The 22,376-nt window shown below is 41.1% G+C and overlaps 1 protein-coding gene across 3 annotated transcripts in view; it reads right to left on the bottom strand.

Moving 5' to 3' along the window:
- Nucleotides 1-21,815, bottom strand: part of dock11 (dedicator of cytokinesis 11) — an 82,202-nt gene extending 60,387 nt beyond the window's left edge. For 2 of the 3 annotated variants that reach the window (XM_014991564.2, XM_014991566.2), the window contains exons 1-12: nt 21,487-21,812; nt 11,615-11,731; nt 10,463-10,552; nt 9,691-9,773; nt 8,083-8,149; nt 7,316-7,411; nt 6,000-6,134; nt 4,544-4,727; nt 4,097-4,176; nt 2,766-2,849; nt 2,460-2,600; nt 34-306 (exon numbers count right to left, since the gene is read on the bottom strand). In XM_014991564.2, the coding sequence (XP_014847050.2) occupies nt 34-306; nt 2,460-2,600; nt 2,766-2,849; nt 4,097-4,176; nt 4,544-4,727; nt 6,000-6,134; nt 7,316-7,411; nt 8,083-8,149; nt 9,691-9,773; nt 10,463-10,552; nt 11,615-11,731; nt 21,487-21,591 (1,455 nt within the window). In that variant the 5' untranslated portion in view covers nt 21,592-21,812. Of the gene's footprint in view, nt 1-33; nt 307-2,459; nt 2,601-2,765; nt 2,850-4,096; nt 4,177-4,543; nt 4,728-5,999; nt 6,135-7,315; nt 7,412-8,082; nt 8,150-9,690; nt 9,774-10,462; nt 10,553-11,614; nt 11,732-21,486 lie in introns of all 3 variants that reach the window. The other variant, XM_014991568.2, reaches the window with a different exon arrangement.
- Nucleotides 21,816-22,376: the final 561 nt, after the last annotated feature.

Below are 22,376 nucleotides of genomic sequence, written 5' to 3'. Positions count from 1 at the left end.
CTAAAAATGAGGCTTTCAGTGCTTAGCTTGTACCTGTGTGGGGAAGCGAAGTAGAGCCTCCGACACCCTCTTGACAACAGGAAGGCCTTTCCCTTTCCCACAGCCTCCATTCACCATCACCCCTCCTCCTCCACCGCCCTCTCCCGATCCTCCACCTTCTGAGTCAGATGATGGAGAAAGTTGACTGGAGGTGTCTGTCAGCATCTCCCGGACACACGGAGGGTTCAGGTCCACGTGGAAGTCGGCCGAGATCTTGCAGTTTTTAGACAGGTCGAAAAGGGCGAGGCAGATAAAGAATGGCTCCACCTGCAGCAGGGTTGAGTAGAGAGAGAAGAGAAGGTGGACTGAAAACCTCAGAGAGACACAACAATAGTTTAAACAATGTATTTTTAAGTACGTTTGTTATGGGGCCATTCAGAAATGAAGTTAACTTAATTTACTGGAATAGGTAAAGACATAAATACCTAACAAGTTTATCCAAACCAGAATCTACTTTAAATGCTCACATTTGGTTACAGAAACTAGGGGTGCACAAATCAATTGCCTTGGATTTCCTTAATTTTGTTAGATCTCTAATCACTGACCTGTAAAAAGCCTGACCTACTGATTCCGATTTAGGTGGATAACAATTTTCTTCTTTAAAAATTTCGTATAAATAGTGATAAGTCACTAAATTGGTAACAATGGGGTGACTATTATTAACCAGGCCACGCAGATGTGACCTGCTGGGCCGGTTTGTCAGTCAGACTCTCACTCCAGAGCAAAAGGGAGCAGTGTTTGATCTTCAGACCTTTGCAGCGGTAGATGAGATCGGTGGATAAGATCAGTTTCTCGTGTAAGAATAGGCTGATCACCAATCTCCAAAAATTAAAAAAATAGAGGTCAATTTGTTGGCCGGACAATTTATTGGTGCACCACTAACGTTAGGCACAAGTCTCAGTTCTAGAAAGAACTTTTGAGATTTGGCTGATGTCTGTGCAACATCTTTGCTGGTACAAAAGAATTGGTCTGAATCAAAGCGCATTAATCTCTTTAATCTGCCTCAGTTATGGAAACATGTTGTGCTGCCATGGAAATAGGCCAGATTTTTGTTTCTATTTCTAAGTAAGCTAGCCTGATCCAAAATAAATAATTCATTATATTGGCCAAAACGAGTTAGTGCCGTGATGCTCAAACATTCTTTAAAGATTGTTCAATTACGTCAAGATGGACCAGTGAAGCCATCAGAAACTGAATGGAAAAAGAGGGAGGAGAAGAGGAAGAGTGTGTGCTGCTTTGGAACCACAAATATGAATGGAATCATTTGTCCAAGCAGCGCCTCTAATGGAAGAGGAGGAGCTCAGGTAGCTGCTCTGTTCAAGGTGAAAACTGCAGAATCATGCCATCTTTTACATTCACACATTCTCATTCCACAAATGTTTATGCATGGGACAATCTTTCTTTCTAATGCGCTTTATTTTAACCACAGGACAGTCAATGCATCGTCTTGACTGCCTTGATGTGGAAGTTAGAGGTGGGGGGGAAGGACATGTGACGCTTTCTCTGTAGACCAACATGAATAATGAAGGTGTATTATCTGGGGCGAGAACTGCAGAGGGCGAGGACTGACCACGATCTGGTCTGGTAAAAATGAATGCAGTGTATTGCGGGTAGATATGCACGTCTATACAAGGACTCACATGGAAGGCGTTGGTCTTATTTGGGAAGCAGGTCTTTGTATACAGTGGAGTGCTAATACATTAATAACTGACCTAATTTTTCCTTTAGCACTTCAGCTAACTTTGAAAATGTTTAGCGCACTTAGCTTCGCCTAAATTAAATTTTCTGAATAAATTCTAAAGTGCTAATTTATTCGGCTGTTTTGTAAACTTTTACCTAAATAAAACTCTTGATAAGTAAAACTTCTGTGTCGAAGTTTTGACTATTGACTGTTAGGAATTCTTCCAGGAGTTAGCTGTTTATATTCATGCTCTTATTTTGAAGTGGTTGAAGACAGTTTATGCAGCAGTTCCTTTTCCTCTTCTCACATCATGTCTTTTTCCCCCACAAAAAAACTTTAAATTCAAACAAGAAATATACAGGAACAAAATAAAACATGTGGGCTACAGTAGAGAACAAGATATAGAAAATAAATAATATCTAATATCTAAAGGTATGATAGAATATGTAAATGATGTCAAAATTAAATTGGTTCTTGAGGATCGTAGACATTCAAGCGCAGATATAATTTGAATTGCAGTTAGCGCTTTAGCATTAGCTTCCACTAAATACATGTTATTGCAGCACCTTAGCATTAGCTTTTGCTAAATATATGTTAGTGTAGCACTTTAGCTTCTGCTAAATAGTGTGTTGGTTTAGTGCTTTGTCGTTAGCAGAACTAATGTTTATGATTAGCAGTCCCCACCACTGCTCATATGTGAACAGTGTGTTTATATTCATATATGAAGACAGTAACATACGTTGGTGAGGACACCATCGGCCTTCTCGTTAACGCAGCCCTGCAGGCTGAAGGTGAGGTCGTGGCAGCTGACCATGATGCGGCGGCCGAAACGCTCCTCAAACGGCTTCACGTCTGGCTCGATGCCCGAGAAGTCCAGCCTCTAGATGTAGGACAGGGAGGGGGGGGTGAGTTGGTGGAGAGGCAGGGAGGCAGGAGGATTAAAGAAAACGGGAGGAGGGTGGACAAATCAGGAAGATTGGATCAATAGTGAGATACATAAGTAATGAGTGAAAACACAAGTATTGAAAGCATAAACTTTCCTTACCTGCGTCTCAGGGTCCAGGGAGAAAAGCTTTTGTCTGCCTTCGTTCCTGTTGATCTTATTGAGCTGGTCTGTCTCCCTCACGTACTGCAAATAGCACAGAGTCAAACTAAATGCTTCAACCTTTCCTCTGCCTGTTTTTATTGTGTCTGCATCAACTCTTTAGCTGAGAGCTCGTGCTTTCTTTCCTCTTTAAGCAACTCAAACAGGAGACAAAGACATTCACTCGGAAGAGAAATGGGAGGATAAGGGGGCCATCTTATGTAGACAAACAAGTCAAGCCCTCCAGTGCCAGGCGGACCTCAGTTCCTGTCTGTTCTGCCTGCAGCCTGCAGACAGACGGGAGCATGAAGCAGCAGAGGCCCGGAGCCAGAGTGGGGCTTTGTTGTCAGTGAGCAGCTGTGGGTTTAAACGCATTAAAGCAGCAGAGGGTCTGTGGAGGAAACAGAGCTGCTCTCAGGCCTTTTCTGCTCCACAATCTCTGCTCAGAGAAAACCTCCAAATAAAATGTTTACAACAATCACCAGTTTTCTCCGACCCAACAATGAGACCGTGACAAAACAAATGAGAATAAGCAGCAGTTTTCAGAAGAAGAAGAAGCAAGAGTTTCCTAACAAAATGTTCGCAAAAAAAAAAAAAGCCTGGAAAGTGATGACCAAGATTTTTACCCTAAAAACAAATTTTTTTATTATTTAACTTTTTGTATTCTGACAGTTTTTCTTCAAGATTTACGCTTTAAAATGTATCATATTTTCACCCAGTTTATCGTTGTGTTCAACATAAACTGAGAATAAATATGAACTCAAAAGGTTCATACAGTGCATCGCAAAAACACCTCTTGAACTGTCCCTGAAACCTCATTATATTATATGGGGCAACACAAATAAAAATCTGAAAAGTGTGGTGTGCTTTTTGCTGTCCCTGCTTTCGACTGATTCAATTCAACTTGAAAACTTGAAAGATAAACTGTAAGGAGAGCATTGATCATGGAGCTGAGGTTCATCTTAGGCATAATCCTAAACCATCAGCTGCAAATGTGCTGGACTCAGTGGGCAGAACACAAATGCAAGCCAGACTTTTTAGATTTTATTTGCAAAAATGTAGGTAGACTTTAATATTTTGTCTCCACTTCATTATTATGCACTATTTTGTGCTGCTCCATCACAAAAAAACTCCAATATAACAAACATACTTAAGTTTGAGAAAATATTACAAACTTTCAGGGTGTGAATAGATTTGTAAGGTTCTGCATAACTTTAATATGGTTATAAGTAACAATAATGGCCTGATAAACATTATGATGGCTTATAAAAACAGATAAGTGCTGTTCCTACCTTCATGAGCTCGGAGTGCAGGCTCCTCCCCTGGCTCTCCTGCAGACCTTCTCCTTTCCCTTGGCTCACGGTGTCGTCATCTGATCACACAGGAGGAAATGCATCAACAAGAAGCCCTCCCCTCGCAGGTTTGATTAGCACATCCATGTTGTCCAGTTTAAAATAGCATCCATCTGCTGGTTCCCTGGATGCTTGGAACCGATGAACTGAGTGAACCTCTTAGTCGTCCCAGTATCTCGTCAGAATGTCGGGGGTTTTTGGATTTCGTCCACAGAAAGTTGGCAAGACCCAAACAAGCTGCATTAAAACGCTTAATGTTCCCTCTAAGGCCAGCTAAAAGAAGAGAACAGTCGACCCTCTTTCCTGAAGAGACAATCAGCTATAGGAAGTTCAGACTTTATCACCCTGCTAGCTTGTTTTTTTTTAAGTGTAGGAAGAAGAGCTGACCTGTGTTGAAGTCCAGCGGCTCGGCTCCGTTCCTCTTGTCGGGGACGGCCTCGGAGGCGCTCTGCAGGGCGTGCTTCAGCGTGGACACCCAGTCCTCCATCTCCGCCTCGCTGTCTGCAGCCAGGAAGTGGCTGTAGCGGTCCTGCATCTTCAGCTCGAAGCCGTTCCGCCGCATCTTAGGGCTCTGATGAAGCACAAGCATGTTAGAGGGTTCAGTGTTCAGTTAGGGGTAAAACAGAAGAGCTGCTGATTGGAGCCTTCAGCAGAAACTGGTTCATTATCCAACCTGACAGATTATTTAGAGAAAACTCTTTATCTCTGTCATTAGAAAGTATTTGTCCCCTTTCCGATGGGGGCAAAATACTTTATGAAAGAAGGATCTCCTGTAACAGTCTGTCCAGCAACAAATCTGAAGACCCTCTGACTGAACACATTCTGTTGTTGTCTGACATTCTGATGAAGAGGATGCTTAGTGTTGACAGTGATGTTTCTTTTTATTTTATGAAGAATTCTTTATGGAAAATGATTGACGGTAGTCGCTGCCACCAATAAACAGCTATTACCGTATTTTCCAAACTAAAGTGGCACTTTTTTTTTTCCAGAATTTTGCTGGTCCTCAGAGGATTATTCAGATAAACTTTAGTGAATAAAATTGATGAACAAACGATGCATAATATGATACGATATAAGTGATGGAACGCAGAAAACATAGCTCCCTCCACCCTCCATATTTTTATTCTTCTTCTACTCCCAAAGCATCATGGGATATATAGTTCACTCCATTAAAGGTCCACAAATAGTCCGTTTTGAGCCAGATACTAACTATGAAATACTAACCAACTCTATGAAATAACAATTACAACTCAGATAGTTACTTATATTAAATTATAACATCCCAAATAAGTCATAAACAAATCCTGGTTAAACCCAAAACTAATTCTTAACATCCTGTGATAGTCCAGTTAGACATATCTATGTTTTTTTCCGCTGTGTGACACTTTTTTTTTTAGTCTGGAGGAGCGACGTATAGTTAGAGAACACAGTAGAGTCAGTGAGAAACTTTTCACTCACATAAGTTGTGACAGTGAAATACTTTTATAAAGTGCAGCAAAGACTAACTGGAAGAAATGCTGCTGTGAATGTTAAACATCTGTCTAAATGAAGCTGACTAAACCCAGTGAGTGAAACCGTGATCATCGAACTAAAAGCTTCCCAGCAACGAGCCCAGACCTGAAGAAAGTACCCACAAGTTGACTTAGTCAACATCATCACCCCCCTCCACCACTCGCAGCTCCTCCCTTTTAATCAGCTAGGCCAATCCTTCTCTACCCAGTCAGAGGAATGCAGTAAATCTGCCCCAATTAAAGCAGCTGAAAGCCCCTGAAGCGTGGCGGGAGCTCACATTAACACCAGGACCCACAACAAGACTGCTGTTGCTGCCTTGCTCAAAGTGTACCTGAACAACATCAATGCAGGAGTCTAGGTAGATGGAGCCTTTGGTTTCCTTGCAGTTCTTCTCGTCCTTGTAGGAGTTGAGGATGTAGGAACCATCGGGGAGCTGGGACAGGTAGAAGTATCTCCGTTTGAACACCTGAAAGTCACAGCAGAGACTTTACCCTGACACTTTGTAACAAATTCTAGTGCAGCCAACTGCTTTTTTTTTTTTTTTTTTTTGCAGTTTTTGTCCAATCATTGATCTTTAAAAAACTTGAACCTGCCAATTCTGATTTTGGCCAAATCCAGTGTTTTAGTCTGAAAAGTCACTAATGAAGCAAAAATGTCACTGATGTGGTAATACTGGAGAGTGACTATTGTTAACCACAGACCTGCTGGGTGGTCTGTCAGTCAGCCCTGTCCAGTGGACAGTGGCTGAATTTCACACCTTTGCACAAGTAGATAAGATTCCATGGATAAGATCAGTTTCACATGTGTTTCAATTCATCAGTCGATCTTCCAAAATAAAGAATTCATGGCAGATTTATCAGCCGGCTGATTCATCAAAGCACCTCTAGTTTATAGAGATTATTAGATTTTATTCAAATCTAACAATCGGTAGGTTTTATTAAAATCATTTTTTACGTATTTGTTGAAACTGTTTCAGTCATGACAGTATGGTATGAGACAGATAATCTGTGAAAAAAAATGGGCTCCTCTTCCTTCTTCCAGAACTCACTCCCAGTGCCAACTAGAAACAACCAATCAAAGCTAAGATGAGGGTCTTGCGCTGTCAATCACAATCTCATGTGCCAGCTAGCAGAGCCCGTTGTGAATGCTAAGGCTAGTTAGCACAGTCACAAATGGCAGTGGATAAACAATTTTCCTGCAACGGTGAGTTGTTTCTCCACCATTAGCACATTTAGCAGAGAGTACATGAGGCTAAGCCCCTCCTTCTGGCTCCGATTGGTTGTTTCTGACCAGTAGTGCTGCATTTCTTCAGACACCAATAGCAGCTATGTGTCTCATTACATACAGTAACAACATGGTGACAATTTTAACAAATGTGTAAACAAAAAAAGATATTCTTCATAAAAGTTACATACTACAGCTTGAAGGATACTGAGAATGTAAGGTATTAAAATTAGAAGTTATAATGTGACAAAATGTGAACAAGTTTAAGAGGCATGAATCATTTTCCAAGAAACCGTATACTAAATGGCTGCTGTTTGAACTTCGAGTTGCCAGAGGAGAAGGACTGAGTACGGTTGACGTGCCGTGTCCAACCCCTCCACGACTCTGTGTTAATAACAGACAGGAGTGCTGGCACTGACTCACCCTCATGGAGACAGACAGGCTGCTGTTGATGTTGGCTTTCTGCAGCCAGCCCTGCTTCAGGATGCCTCCCCTCTGGGAGCACAGCGACGCCGTGTCCTGGCCGACAGAAAGCACACAGAGCCTTTCAGGACACATTCAACTTAAACATCATGAAACATTCAATTTAACCCGACTCTACATCTTTATCTACAGGATGTCAGAGCAATACGAGAGCTTCCTTAATGTCTCATACTCCAGTTCTCCAAAAAAAAAAAAAACTTTGGTTTCAGGAGATCAAACTACTGGTGACTATTGGTGAGTAGACACATGCATGTTCACACTAGTCCGTCGTTCTGATTGGCTAAAAGAGAGTCAAGCCCATCCTCCGTCCTCCTGACTGCAGAGTTATGGTTTAGAAAGCAGACATTCTCCTGACCTTCCTCCGTCTCTCCTCTGCCTCCATGTGGGCGGTCGATGAGATCTATTTATAGGACATGTTAGGATTCTGGTTTCCCTGCTCCGTAGTGAGATGTAAGAGGGCTGACACACCCACCTGACAGACCGTAAGCCAGCCATGTTTCATCATATCTGCTTTAGTAAATGAGCAGAGAGAATGTCTTTGTATCTATTCCAGGACGGTCCTGCTTGTTCAATAAGACAAATCTGAGTATGTCTTAGAGGAATCTAATCTCAGAGATTTATAGGGTACCACTAAAAGCCCTCTACAAACACACACACACACACACACACACACACAGTGCTGTCTGTGCCTGTGATCGGCAACTCACCTCATCTTTGGCGTCTTCATCGATCTCAAACACGTGAGTGGGAAGCTTGTCCGTCTTCAGCCCTTTGCTTTGAAAAACACAAACAGGGTCAATAAGCAGCTCTGCTTCGTCTGCATGAGCTCAGCTACATTCCTCTGTTGTCAACAAAACTAAAATGAGGCATTTTAAAGATACCATCCGTTTTACTTTTTTTTTTTTACATAGACATTAAAAACACTTTTGTAATGTTGAATGTATTTCTACTACTGGCATATGTCTATAAGAAGAACATTGAAGCAGAAAAGACCTGTAAATTCTGCTCTCTGTATATTTGGGTCGATGACATCACAATAGAAACTGGAAAAGTGATTTTTACCGGATCTTGACTAATATTCTGAAGCATTCCAGTTTGCTTCAATGTGTTTTATTCCTGCCAAATTCTAAGTATTTGAAAAGGTAGACTGATGTGATGATGTTTTGCTTCAGGGCTATTTCACAATAAATCGCCAAAAATTCATTTCAAATCAAAAATATTTTACTTATCCCAAAGGGAAACTGAATTTCATCCAAGTACCTTCAATATATTATATTTCACTGTAACATCTGATGGATGACACTGTGAGTTGTCGGTAAGTACTAGTAATCAACCTCTTTTGCTTTTGCTACTCCTCTTTAAATCTCTGTCTGGCCGGACGGTGAGAAAGAGAGATGCTGGAGTAGGGGATATGATCACTGGCCTTTATGACCGATGAAAGAGATGGTCTGAACTTCGTCCGTCTCTCTCTACTGAATGGTTCTGCTCTCAATCCATGAAGCCTTCTTTTGAAAATGTTGGTGCTATAGCTGAGTATGTATTTTTTTAACAATCTGTTAGCCATCTCAATGTCAGAGTGTTTGGTTTAATACACTCAGCAATTGAGTGTAATAAATTCAGCAGAGTTTCAGCTATTTCATAGCTGAAACACCGAATATACCCCAATATAAATTTATCAAAACACACATTGTAGACGCTCTTCGAACTACACCACAAGCTAACTTCTATAGCCTTCCTTAGTTCCACTTTTAGGCAGGTACAACCAACAGCGTGCCAAGGAGCATTGTGGCTAGGTAACTCAGCTTCCTGGCTGCATTTTCTGTCAAATATTTCAGATATGTTCTACAAAAAAAAAAAAAACACACATGAATTGGTGAAACCATGAACAATGAACAGTGAATAAGCGGGGCTTCACTGTATAATTACTAACAAAGTCTTCAAGCAACATTTTAGTTGTAGCTAATATTATCCAGACCTGCTGAGGGATCATTGTGAGGCATTTTCCCCTGAGGTTGGAACAGCAGTGATAAACTCAGTGACCTCTTCATCACTGTGAGAGTTCAGAACGCCAAACCTTTCTGGGCTGGTAGATTTCCTCTGAGCAGAAGAAGACTTAAAGCTGCATGGACGTACTGGGGATTTCTGGTAGGTCACCAGTGAGCACAGTGAAATCCCTTGTACGTCTTAAATAGCTGGCAGTCAAAGGACTTCCAGCTAAGTTAAGAGGTCGTTTAGCACAAATTCTAAATCTGAACACAGTTTCTCCAACATTATGTCACTTATTCCCATCAGTTTGGGTTCTTATCTTTCCTTACCTTGGCAGCATGCGGAAATCGCCCGAGTACGCCTCGTACTTGTAGTTGATGGCATGCCAGTCGGTGTTGTACATCTTGATGCACTGTGGATCAGAAAGCTGGATTAGCACCAGATACAGTAAAATATAGAAGTGGGTCAAAACTGTCATTTCCTCAGTGTAAAAGCAGCCATATCCCTATTTTGTGAAGGAAACTGTCACTCCACTGCTGTCAACTTAGCTACTTTACCGCAATATTTAGCAACTTTCCAAACAAAAAAATTGGCATCGGCCCAAAATCGGAATTGACAGGTCAGGCTTTTTAAAGATCGGTGATTGGCCAGAAAAACGCAATCGGTGCACCCGTAAAGGTGACATCTATTTAAGGCTTTCTATCTGCCATTTATTTTTCTTTCAACACTGAACGTTTCTGCTGCCTGAAAGGACCTGTTTGCTAAATGCTAAATGATGTTGGCTCCATTTTAACGAGCCATTTTATGGCTGTTTCTACGATGTGTCACAGTCATGAGAGCTGGAGAGCAGAGTGTTCTCATCATAACACACAGTCACGTCTTTATTGATGATTAGACGTTTAGGTTTCCACAAAGAAATCTGAAAGTTTCTTTGTGAACACTCTAAAAGATGACAATGAATGCTGACATAGCCATTTTACTGATCAATGATAAAACAAAGTGTTGAGTGTAGAAAGTAGCTCCTTTTTCCTTTTTTTCATTCCAAGTCTCTTTTTAGATCTTGATAAAAGGCTCGTTGCTGCTGCTGCTTTGTCAGCATACCTCTTTAGCAAACAGACTCCTGGCCTCTTGCTCGGCATTCTGAGGAACAGAAGGAACGACGGTCCTCCTCTGCCTGGAGATCTGGGACTCCTGCATCCAGGCAAACACAGCAACACATAAACACATAGACACATGGGAGCATGTAAGCATTACTCACTAAGGAGTCTGTGAGACTGGGGACATCATTTGCTTCAGAAGTATTTGTAACACTTTTTGTTTTCTTCACATTTTGTAAAGAATTTTCTAAGGACTTCACAGGACGGCTACCACCAAGCTGACCGGCTTCCAGGATGTCGGCATTGCCGTCTATTCGTCAAGGCTTTCCCACAACAGTTTTCTTCATTTTAATGTTCAATTATATATTGATATTTACCAATAAGGATTATTTTTCAGTCAATTTATTAAGTGGTATAACATTAAAGATGAGTGAAAACAAGTGGTGAGCAAACTTCTGCTAACCTGCTAGGAATGGAAGTCCTTTTTCAGTTAGTGCTTTAGTGTTTTGGTAACTTTGAAAATGTTTGGCACACTTAGCTTCCCCTAACTACATATTTCCAGATCAATTCTGAAACGTTAGTTTACTTGACTGTGTTGTTAACTTTCAGTTGAATAATGTTCAACGTCTGCGTTGAAGTTTTGGTTTTTAACTTTTAAGAATTCTTCCAAGTTGTTAGACGTTTCTATCCATGCTCTTATTTTGAAGTTGGTAAAGTCACTGACAGCGACAGTTCCATTTCTTCCCCTCGTTTTATCTCAATAACTTTATCCAAGAAACTTGGGAACAAAATAAAACACAAACAGCAGAGAACAAGATATGAATATAAATACAACATCTAAGGATAGAACATGTAAATTATAATGTCAAAATTAAACTGGTGCTTGAGAGTAGTCTTTCTAGCGCAAATATAATTTGAATTGAAGTTAGCTCTTTAGCATTAGCTTTCGCTAAATACTGTGTTAGTGCAGCGCATTAGCATTGGCACAATCAATGTTCAAGATTAGTGCTTCAGGGTTAGCCATACCAACATTTTGGTTAGTTTTGCCCAACACAAACAAAAGGAAATCTTAAAAAAACATCAATAATTTCCCTTCTGCTTAACAACAAGCTCTGCTCCGTGTCGCTCGATCACGTGAAATGTATGTAGAACTCACAGAGACATCGTCGGCAGGGCAGAGCAGCAGGTCTCTGTGGGGGTCGCTGTGGATCTGGGCCTTCCTCTGAAACACCACCGCTTCATAGTCCAGCGGCTCGATGATCTTCGGCTGCTCCTTAAATGGGGGAGGATTGGAGATGAAACAGGCGACGCGTCACTTTCAAACAAAACAATTCCCTTTGTTCATTTTAAAACTGAAATTTGCAGCTTTAATGTGGCCTTTTCCACCAACGCCACAGCTGAACCACAGTAAATCAGGTGATACTGCAAAGCTTAGAGCTACCGGTGGTCTGTAGGAAACAAGCCAAGGAAAGGCAGAGGGCGATAAAGGGAGAGGAAACTGATACGAAGACAGAAAAGGGTGAGGATAATTGAGGCATAAGAAAAATAACAGCATCACATGCCACATGCTACAACATAATATTTGTGCTTCCTGTTTTGAGTTTCATAGAGAAGTGGATGATATGAAATGATCCCTCTGTCTTAAAAAGGCCTGCAGGTTTTCAGACCAACAAGAAGCAACCTAAATCGACATTTGTGGTTGAAATTGAATTCAAACAAAGTGCCGCTGTAGGCCAGGCTAAGCAGCAAAGCCGAGCCAGTAAGCCTCCGCTCAGCAACACCACATAGTTTCTGCTTGAGCTTAAAGAATCAGACTGGGTGCATCTGATTCTGATCGGCTGCCGTTTCCTGAAACACTCCGAGCAGAAGGGTTGCTTCTGGACCCACAGAGAGATCAGCATGCTCTGCAGGAAGAATACTGCACCTGTTTTCCACTTTGTGCTCCATCATATTTCTACGTAAGCAGTTCACAGCTGACAGGTAGAGCTTTCATTTCAGAGTCAGCCACTCCCACCCCCGTTCACCGTAAAGCTCTTTGAGAAAATGTCTGCATGTGCATCTGTACTGGGTAATTAGCTGATCAAGTTTTTCTGTCACTGTTGTGGTGTACGTTTCAATTAAGAATGATGGCAGCAGCTCTGGGTACATTATTGCTGTGGAAATGGTTTAGTATCCTTCCACAGATTGGGAGCTAAACTTTAATTAAGGTACTGAATGGCTCCAGCCAAGACACACCACAAAGACCACTGACAGCATTAGCTGTTGATAATCCCTTATATGAAAACTCAGTGTCATAAGTCAAAAGTAAAGTTTCTGTTTGGAAAACTTTGTACAGATTGATGGGAAAATATCTGAATCGACTTAAAACAGTCTGAAATACAGCAATGGTGTAGTGAAACCTAAGACAAGAACGAGACGGAACAGGATATTCATTTTGCTTTCAAAGATCTAATTTATACTGTAAAAACCAGTGCATTATCAGCCTGGAGGGTCACCAGGCTTTACTTGTGCCCCCACCAGGCTAAGCATTGCTTATTTTTTAAAGTGTTTTTTAAATGTTTGCTTTTTTAAGACTTTATAGTTAGTATTCAGGTATTAATCTTCCAATCTTTTAATAACATATAATTATCAAGTGATATTTTAAAATTTCTTATCAACTTTAATCATTTTTTAACTCAAAAACATGACGGCTTGCATCCATGGATGAATGACGGCCCAACCCAACCACCGGGCTTAGCAAGTTTTCTGGGAGAAATCTGGAAGCGCCATTTGTTTATTTTAAATAGGGGTTTTATAAAGACCATTAAGTGGATTAAGGTAGGTTTACAGTTGACACATTGAACTGCAGGAGGGGGTGTGAACCAATCGTGCCCTTCCTCCACTTGCAATTTGGCCTCACATGCTATGATACCTGCCCATGCACCTTTGAATTTTTGTAGTTTTTAACCTTTTTAACACAAAAACACAGAGAGCTGTTGGTCAAATATCTCTCATGGTAAAGCATAGGGGGACAGTGGCTGATTTACAGACCTTTGCAGAGATAGAAAAGATCAATGGATGAGTAACAGCCAATCCCCAATCTCAAAACATTATAGAAATCGGGGCTTATTTACTTATTACTCACTTATCGTACACTTCTTTAGTTTTAATAACATGTAATTTTAAATAATTTGTCAACAAAATATAAATGTCTAATCTAAATGCACTAAATTAAATTATGGAGTTCCCCAAGGCACAATACTCAGTCCCACAACTTTTTACCCTTTACATGCAGCAACTTGGAACTATTAACAGGAGTGGCATTGATTTACGTTAATGACACGGGTTTTGTAGTATTGTCTGAGTTAGAAATGTAATATTTACCATTACATTTATCAGCCAATAATGCAACAGTCACGACACACTTGTAATAGGTTAATGCTCAATCCTAAAAGATATAATAAAAAAACAACAATTGAAAAGTCAGAATTGTGTTTCAAAGGTTTGTGCTTGGTTTTCTTGAAGTGATGTTCTGAGTAGGCATTGGTGATAGTTCCTGTTCTAGTAGTAGAGAGATGACATAACACTGAAACCTTTTGGTCGTTCACTTTTTAAAAATAAATTCTAAAGAAAAATGTCAGGTCACCATAGACTTGCTGGAAAACTAATACAACTTTGTAAGCTTGAAGCCAACAAGCAAGTCAGACATATTGTGATCAGGGATACTCTCCACAAAACTATTTAAATTGATTCATAAAGCACAGAATACAATTTGTTCAGATATTTCTAAAAGCCCCTTCCTACATTGGAATCTGTGCACAGGCCATATTGGATGGAATGCGTGGCCATTTGTTGCTTTCTAACCTGTAATTTGGGTTAAAAACTACGACGGTTCCATGTTCATGTTTTCTCCAGATTTTTCCACTAAAACCCGAAGCGCTCTGATGCCCACATGAACATTTAACCTAGCATAGCTGCTTCTTTACTCAACTGCAAGCAAATCAAACAGAAATCACCTCCAAGTCTGCTACAACCATTACACATGACTGTGACTCTCCTGCGCCCGACAGCAGCTCTACTTCCTGTCATGTGCAACAACCGCAGCGCTACAAGTTCAAGCCACTCATGGTACACAAAACACCGAGAGGCATGGGGGGGAAGGAAGCAGCAAAGAGAGAAGGAAAGGCAGACAAGGGCAACTTCTGCTTTCACAGAGGTGTAGAGAGGCTGAGGAGTCGTTGTCAGGCAGTGAAGTCACAGTTGTTACTGAAACAAACCAAAACAGAAAGGGAATGTGCCTAAAGAAGCTGGGTGTGACCAAACGGTGAAAGCCATCGAAATCATTGCAAACCCTCAGCATGTCTCACACTTTCTTCTCTTAACCCATCAAGTCTGGAAGCTGAACACTCAAACCCGATCACAAAGCCAAGCCCGCCTCCGGCGATGATGATGTTAGCAAGGCTGTTTCCAGATGTCTGTGTCCCATTAAGTTCTCCATCTGCAAGGCACTAACGACTCCAACATGACCGAAGCTATTTCTTCACGTTGAGCGTAAAGCGGCTGTGCTGTCCTGCAGCTGACCCCGCTAAGTGCTCCAGTCTGTCTGAATGAGTTGAGCACACGTGCAGCTCATTTCCAGAGCAAAATTAGATCTTTGACCTTTGCAATAGTTACAGTCTATTTTAGAACAAACTACTAACAGATAACCATATATATTTTCCGTTCTCATTCTTGACAGTTAATGTCTGGTTCGGTTATGGCCAGGTTGGGTGCGTCTCCATTAGCAGTGGGTTCCTCACGATGGTGGCAGGAATGTGGGCAGGAAACACGAAGTAGAATGTGCAGGAGCTGTGGTCGACGCTATGCATTTAACGCATGTACCTGTGGGGCGGCCATTTTCTCCAAAAGACCTCAAGGTTTGGGCAATGAATTGAACCACTAATTTGCAACTTGCCATCCAGCCAACCTGTATCCAAGGTGATTCAGCCAACACTACTACACCACTACTTTCCTTCACGAGTTCAATGCGTCAACTATAAACCAGAAGATGTTTTCATCTACTGGTTGAAGTGAATCAACCAGGCTACTTGATTACCTCAAACTCTGGCATAATGCATGGCTGTAGTAAGGTAGATATTCGCCATGTCAGAACTTATTCGGTAAATGTGTTTCCATCTCCCCTTATAGCGCATTAACTTTGTTTAGAAAACTTAAAAACCACCTCAGAAATCATTTTTCATTAACCTTTTCAAACGCGATACTTAAAAAAAAGTGAATGAATGAAAAAAGTTTATGGAAACACAGCTACTGTTGCTGTAAGAGAGTGTCAGGATTGTCATATGACTGTACTGACATGCTAAAAATTAAATATCCAGGCAGCAGATTTCATACTCCACAGTAACATGTCTTAGATTGAGCTCTGCTGATTCTCCTGTCTGTCGATAGGTTTCAAAAGCCAGATGGGATGTTGGAGTAGGGGATATGATCCTTTCCCTCAATGATCAGTTTAAGAAATGGCTGAATTTCCTTCTTCTTCCAGCTCTGCAGACAGGGAGCCTCCTTTTTCAACTACTCTGGGATTTGGGAATTACTGCCCAAACACACAAAGCCTTTAGCAAAAAAAGGAGATGATGAACAAAAGTGTACAAAAAGAACAAACCAGTAGCTCTTTAAAACAAAAGAGCTACTCCCACAACTGTGGAGTAGCAAAGGAGGAAGTTTTAAAGTGAAAGTAAGTGCAGTGAGTAAAACGCATTGAATGTAAATTAAATTATGTTGGATTGTTCTGTAACACTGACTGGATGACACTGTGGCAGAGCACTGTGTAGATGTTAACAGTGAATTCCTTTGGACTGTTTCCCAAAAAGCCTTTCAGTTTAATTAAATAACATGACCACAAACACACAACAGAGGAGGGTGGGGGTTTTCAGGTTTGACTGAACCATCAAGACACCTGTTTGCTGCTGTGTGGTATTTACTGGTAACAAAGAGCCCAGCTTAAGTCGGACTTTGTAAGTGTCTGCTGAAAAGAACACCTGAAAGATTTATTGGTGATGCTGATCTTCCGCAGGATTAGATGGAGTCTTCTTTTCCTTGATGGTTTCCAAAATGATTCAGAGTTGTGGATCTCTGTCAAGACAAAAACGACCCAGAGCTCAACCTGGAGTGCTGCCTGAACGACAGATCCTTAACCAACTGTGTGGAAAAAGTCTGCTGCTCTGCTGCTAGCCTTATGCTCACAATGTTACTTATCAACCGATCAGAGGCCGTTCTTTTTCAAACAAACGTCTTCTTTCCACCTGGCCTTTTGTTTTCCTTTTCTATAAAGGGGAATGTAGTTTCTGAGTTGAAAACACAAAGGATAAGACATGTGGAAAAAACATGATCAATGCCTCCACTGTAGCAGTATAATGCAGCAGTAAATCACTTCAGTAGATACTTTTGTGTCGACAGGTTAAAGTGTTTCAGTCACAAGACCTCCTGATGTAATAAATCCATACCCAATATGCTGAACTCTGCTTCCTGTTTGGTCAATTTATCTTCTTAGTAGGTAATGAATTGACTGGTGCAGCTCAATAAATGAGAATATCATCCAAAAGTTACATTTACTTAATAACATGCTAACTAATTATGTAACAGACAATCAGTTGTCCAGCAGACAGTCACTGACACCCTCCAAAAGAAGATAAAGCTTCAAAGTTGAGAGGGGAAAAAAAGTGTGATAGAAAAAGGTACACAAGCATTGATGCAGGAATTCATTCTCCTGAGGAGACAAAACAAGAAGAGGTGAGTGATGTTTAAACTGATTAATATAAACCAATAGAAGGAAAACCCAACCTGAAGTTTCTAACAGTGTTCTGTTCAGGCTGGAATGATGGTCAGTCTTGCTCCTCAAGAACACTTGTTAAACCAACTGATTTATAACTCCATTAAATAAATCACACAACATCAAAACAATCACGTTTCATGAGGTAATGGAGTCACTCTCACTGTCCCAATCTCCATTAAACATATTAATATGCAAGAAGGACATCTTAGTTGAATGCATGTAAGGAGTTTACTTTCCAAATGCATTCATGCTCTGTCCTCAATAAAGCATTTAGCCAGTTGAACCCACTCTGCCCTACAGGCTCACACCTGACTGAGAAGGCAGTGACCAATGTGCTAAAGTTCAGAGAAACTGATGTGAACATCACCATGGTACCTGCTTGCCTTTGCATAGATTAATTAGTGAAATCAAAGATACTTGATTAGAGCAAAATGAAGTCTGAAACAAGATTATTTTTTACCCTTTACACGTGTACTCAGTTTTACAACCTCACCTATTTATTTACTGTGCTTTGCAACATTATTAACACACATTTTTCACATTTTGTTACATTAGACCCTCAAACTACAACTGCTGTGAAGAGAAAGGAGAATGAAGCTGCGGTGGCCATACTTCCACTAGTCTGCTAATAGCAAAGCAAACTTTTCAATTAGCACTTTTGCTAACTTTGAAAATGTTTAGCGTACTTAAGATCCCCAAAATCAATTTTCCCGACTAAATTCTACAGCACTAATTCATTGGGTTGTTTTCTAAACTTTCAGTCGAATAAAGTTGTGAAGAATTAATTGGTCTTCAGAATGTGCCACAGCTTGAAAACTCAAGAAATTGATACAAGGAAGGAAGGAAGAGAAAGTCAATAAAAAAAGAAATGTCCAAAGGAAGAATCCTTCAAAAAGAATATTTGTTTCAAGCACAAGAACAGAAGGCCAGAACGACATTCTCCACGATTTATTTCCGTCAAACTTCCAGGAACAGGTTTGATTCTGCCCAAGAAAAACATAAACCTGATGAGAGATTATCATTCAGCGCACTCAGTCATAACTAAAGCTTCCTCGACAGGAATGACTGAACCAACAATGACAGTCACACAGTGAAAGGATGGCCACAGCATGCCTGAGGGAATCCCCATGTGAGAGAGGAACCCAGACCATCCACCCTTCACAAAACACCGTTTGTTCTCCTCCTTAAAGTCTTCGGCCAGTCCCTGCTCCTCTTCCGGTAGCAGAAAGTAAACACACCACCCCACGTGGTGCGGAGCGCAAAAACACATCCTTCCCTTCACCAGCTCTGTTTAAGGAAACTCAACCTAATCACAAGATTATTCCACTGGGGAGTTCTTCCTGCGTCACACTGCAGGAGATGATCATCATAAGACTACAGGCTTGCAAACACAGAGCGAACAAAGGAACAACGAGTTAGGTTTGGTGTGAGATCTGTGATGCTGTGGGCCCTGCGAACCTTATTACTGTGCATGACATCATGAATTATTGCAGATACCAGAGATTGTAAGTAATAATCTGGTGGATTCTATCAGTAAACCAAAAATGGGGCACCACTGAATCTGGTGACAAAATGATGATGATATAGAGCATGGTAAACCAAAAAAAAAACATTCTTTCATACTCTATATCCTATAGAAAAACTTCTGTTTCTTATGATCTGTCACTAAAAAGAAAAATAACATATTTTTCCAAAATGCCCTGGACGTTTGAAGCAAACATTTCCAAGTCGCAAGTTGGGAAGAACGACAGGAAGGTTCTCTGAGGTCAGGCGTTCAGGAGGGAGAAACCGCCTTTTCTCACCAAACCATCTCACACATTTGGTTGTTATGCGTTTAAAACATAGTCTCTGATTGGCACTTTCCTCAATTTCTATCTGATTGCAGCTTTTCCGATTTCAGATGCATTGATTTCAAAATTTGGGCCAATATCGTTATTCGACATTGATATTTCTGCTAGCCAGTATTTACCTATCGCTACTATTTCAACACCACAGAGGGGGGAAAAAAACGACCACACAGCTGACATTGCTTCTCTACTTCACTTAATCACCAGACAATCCTTTGCTGTATCACGATCACAGTCACATGGCCAAACAAACAAATACCACACAGCTCCTCTTACCTTCTTCCAAACGAAAGGCCATCACCAACAAGATGCACAGCAAATTGAAAAGTGTTAGATTTCCAGTGTAAGTGTACTATGTTAAAATACAGTGTTAATTCAACACTTGTTTAGTCTAATTCAACAACATGAGTGTTAGTAGTTTCCCTAAAGAGTTTGTGTTAACCATGTTGTCAGATATGTGCAGGTATGTGTTACTCTAATGATCCTAAGTCTAGAAGCACTTTCTTATTGGCTTCGTTTGCGATTTGAATGGAGCTGTGCTCTATATAGTAAATCATTTTTATTATTTGTCTTCTTAGCATTTTGCCAAAGATGGGAGCCAGTGTTGAATCCTTCCTCATTGGTGTGGAACCAGGACAGCCCTTCCTCCTGCATGTTGGTGAAAATAAGAGCAGCACCAAAGATACTTCACCATCAGTGATCACAAGACCATCCATGGCCGCTTCCAATGAACTTTCAAAGCAGTGCAAAGTACCATGAATGAATGGCCTTTGTTGTATATTGCTGTCAGTGCTGTTTGATGTTGTTTTGAAATAAAAGTAGATTACATACCGCAACTGGTGCTGGTGTTTTTGTAGATTCAAGTGGCATCTAATGTCTTTTAAAATGAATTTGGGGATTATTGATAGCCAGTAGTTTCTGGGAAAAAAGGTTTTAATTGCTCTAGTGGCTTTTATTTGGTAGTAAATTGACAAAAGAAAAGTGGGTAATGAGAGAAGGGGAAGACTGGGAAGCGAACCCACGACAGCCACATTGAAAACTAGAGCCTCCATATGTGGGTTGTGCTTAACCCCTGCACCACCACAGCACACCCTGCCAGTAGTATTTTAAAACTCAGATTTCTATGTTGATATATACTTTACAATGTTCTGTAAGATTAACACGATCATAGTGTTAACTTTTGACAAAATACACTAGTGTTGGGTTATTCAACACTGATGTGTGTTTAATTTCAACTACTGTGATGTTGATTCAACTGTATCACAAATAACACTTTCAAAAGTGTAATTTCTACACCATCCAGAGTGGACCAAAATAGACACTTTCAAAGTGTTGAATTCAACCCTGTAGGAGTTGATGGAACACTTCCAAATTTGCTGTGTGGATATAAACATTGTGTTCCCAGTTTTACTTACGAGACCAGACCAATGCCAATACATTGACAAAAAAAAGACTAAAATCAGCCGATACCGATGTAAACGCCGATACATGTGAACCTGTGGTACTGATTTTTCCATCTTGCTATCTGGACATGGTTAGGTTCCTGACCAGGTATATGAAACTTTTTTCTCGATTCAGTTTCCGAGGGGAATCTTAAAATGTCAAGGTTAGAATTGTCATATTATTGGTTGCTTGGACTTATAGCTCTACATTACAGCTAATTTGCTTCATATTATTCTTGTAGATAACTAATGCCAACAGTTTAAGAACCACATAGCTCCGAAAGTCAAAGCTGTCCGGATGACAGTTTGTGCCACATAATGACTAAATTGGAGTGGAAGTGTTAACAGATGGCTTCAGTTTAAACAAAAAACAACACTTGGTGCATAAGTCCTGCCACACAAATGTCACAACAACGATTTGCTGTCATGAAACACAGTTAAATGCTGCCTCAGCAGAATCAAGGCACCACCGGTGCAGCTCATCCACATGGCAACCACAATGCAGCAGTTCTATAGATACCAGCCTGGTTTGTCTGGGACTAAGGAGCCATGCTGCAGCTGTTTAACTGGCTCTGCTCCACATCCGCCTGCACACAAAAGGAGCCCCACTCGAGTGGCCTGGGGAGGGGAGAGGTACACGTGTGATTCGGGACAAAGTCACAGCCCTCTACGGCTGCAGCAAATTCAAGAGCGACCGCTGAGCATGCAGGTGAATCAGGGGTTTTAGTCATAAACCCCTCAATACACACGGGATGCTGCCTGGAGACAGAATCAATGAAAGGAGACAAAGTAAAGACAGAGAGCAAAAGGAGGGGAAAAAAGCGTAGAGGAAGAAAATTTGGGCAAGTTAATTTTCCAGCCTATGAAGGGCGGAAGGAATGAGAAGTTGCTGTCTCTGCCCGAGTCTAGCTAGAGGGCGCGGAGTGCTCACCACCAGGTCCACGGTGCTCCTCACTGCCTCCGAGACGCTCTGCCTGACTTCCGCGGCCGTCCCCGGCTTGCTCAGCCTCTTTGTGAATTTCCGCACCTCAGACATAGCGGTGCTCCGGTTCAAGTTCGCTTCTCTTGGTTCTTGTCGCGATACGGCGCGGATGTGGGCATGCCGCGCCGGGGCGAACGGAGCGGCAGTTCAGTGTGCTGACAGCCCGCCAGATGTGGGGGAGGTTGAGTCGGGGAGGAACCAGCCAGCCAGCGGTCCACGTCCTGAGGCGGGGCTGCTGCTGCTCCTGCTGCTGATGATGGGGATGGTGATGATGGTGGCGGTAGTGATGAGAGCAGAGAGGGTTTAACGGTTCGAGATGTTTCACTACATACTTCCGGTTGTCAGTGTCGAGGGGTCTTACCGAAGATTGTGAATGAGGAAGGAAAGAAAAGAGGGCTTTAGCTAAATATTTAACTTATATTTATGTGTAAAATGTTGCCAAGCAGGACTTTCACTCGTTTGAGTTCTTAAAAAAAAACTATACTAATTTTAAACGACCACCTTGTACAATTTTCCCCGCAATCGCAATCGTTCAAGGTAACCATATGAAAAATGATTACACAGTGCCATCTTGTGGATGATACTGAAAATTGCAACAAATAAACAGTATTTACAGATGTTCAGCGTTAACTATGTTATTTAATAACCTCTCTATTAAGCTTCTTTAAATAATAACTTCTATTTAAATAGGTTTCCCCAACTAAGATCAAAATACATCTTTTACAAGAGAGATTTTGCCATAAATGGCATCATACATAAAACAGCTGAAACACGGACACAAAGACATACAATAAAATGTAGACAAAGACACTCAATATAATTGCACGTCTGCAATGTGA

Source organism: Poecilia mexicana, unplaced genomic scaffold (genome assembly GCF_051168715.1).
Source record: "Poecilia mexicana isolate PSO_F unplaced genomic scaffold, ASM5116871v1 scaffold_18, whole genome shotgun sequence".
NCBI classification, from domain to species: domain Eukaryota; kingdom Metazoa; phylum Chordata; class Actinopteri; order Cyprinodontiformes; family Poeciliidae; genus Poecilia; species Poecilia mexicana.
The sequence above is the reverse complement of the archived record's forward strand: the minus strand, read 5'-3'. Positions and strand labels throughout refer to the sequence as shown.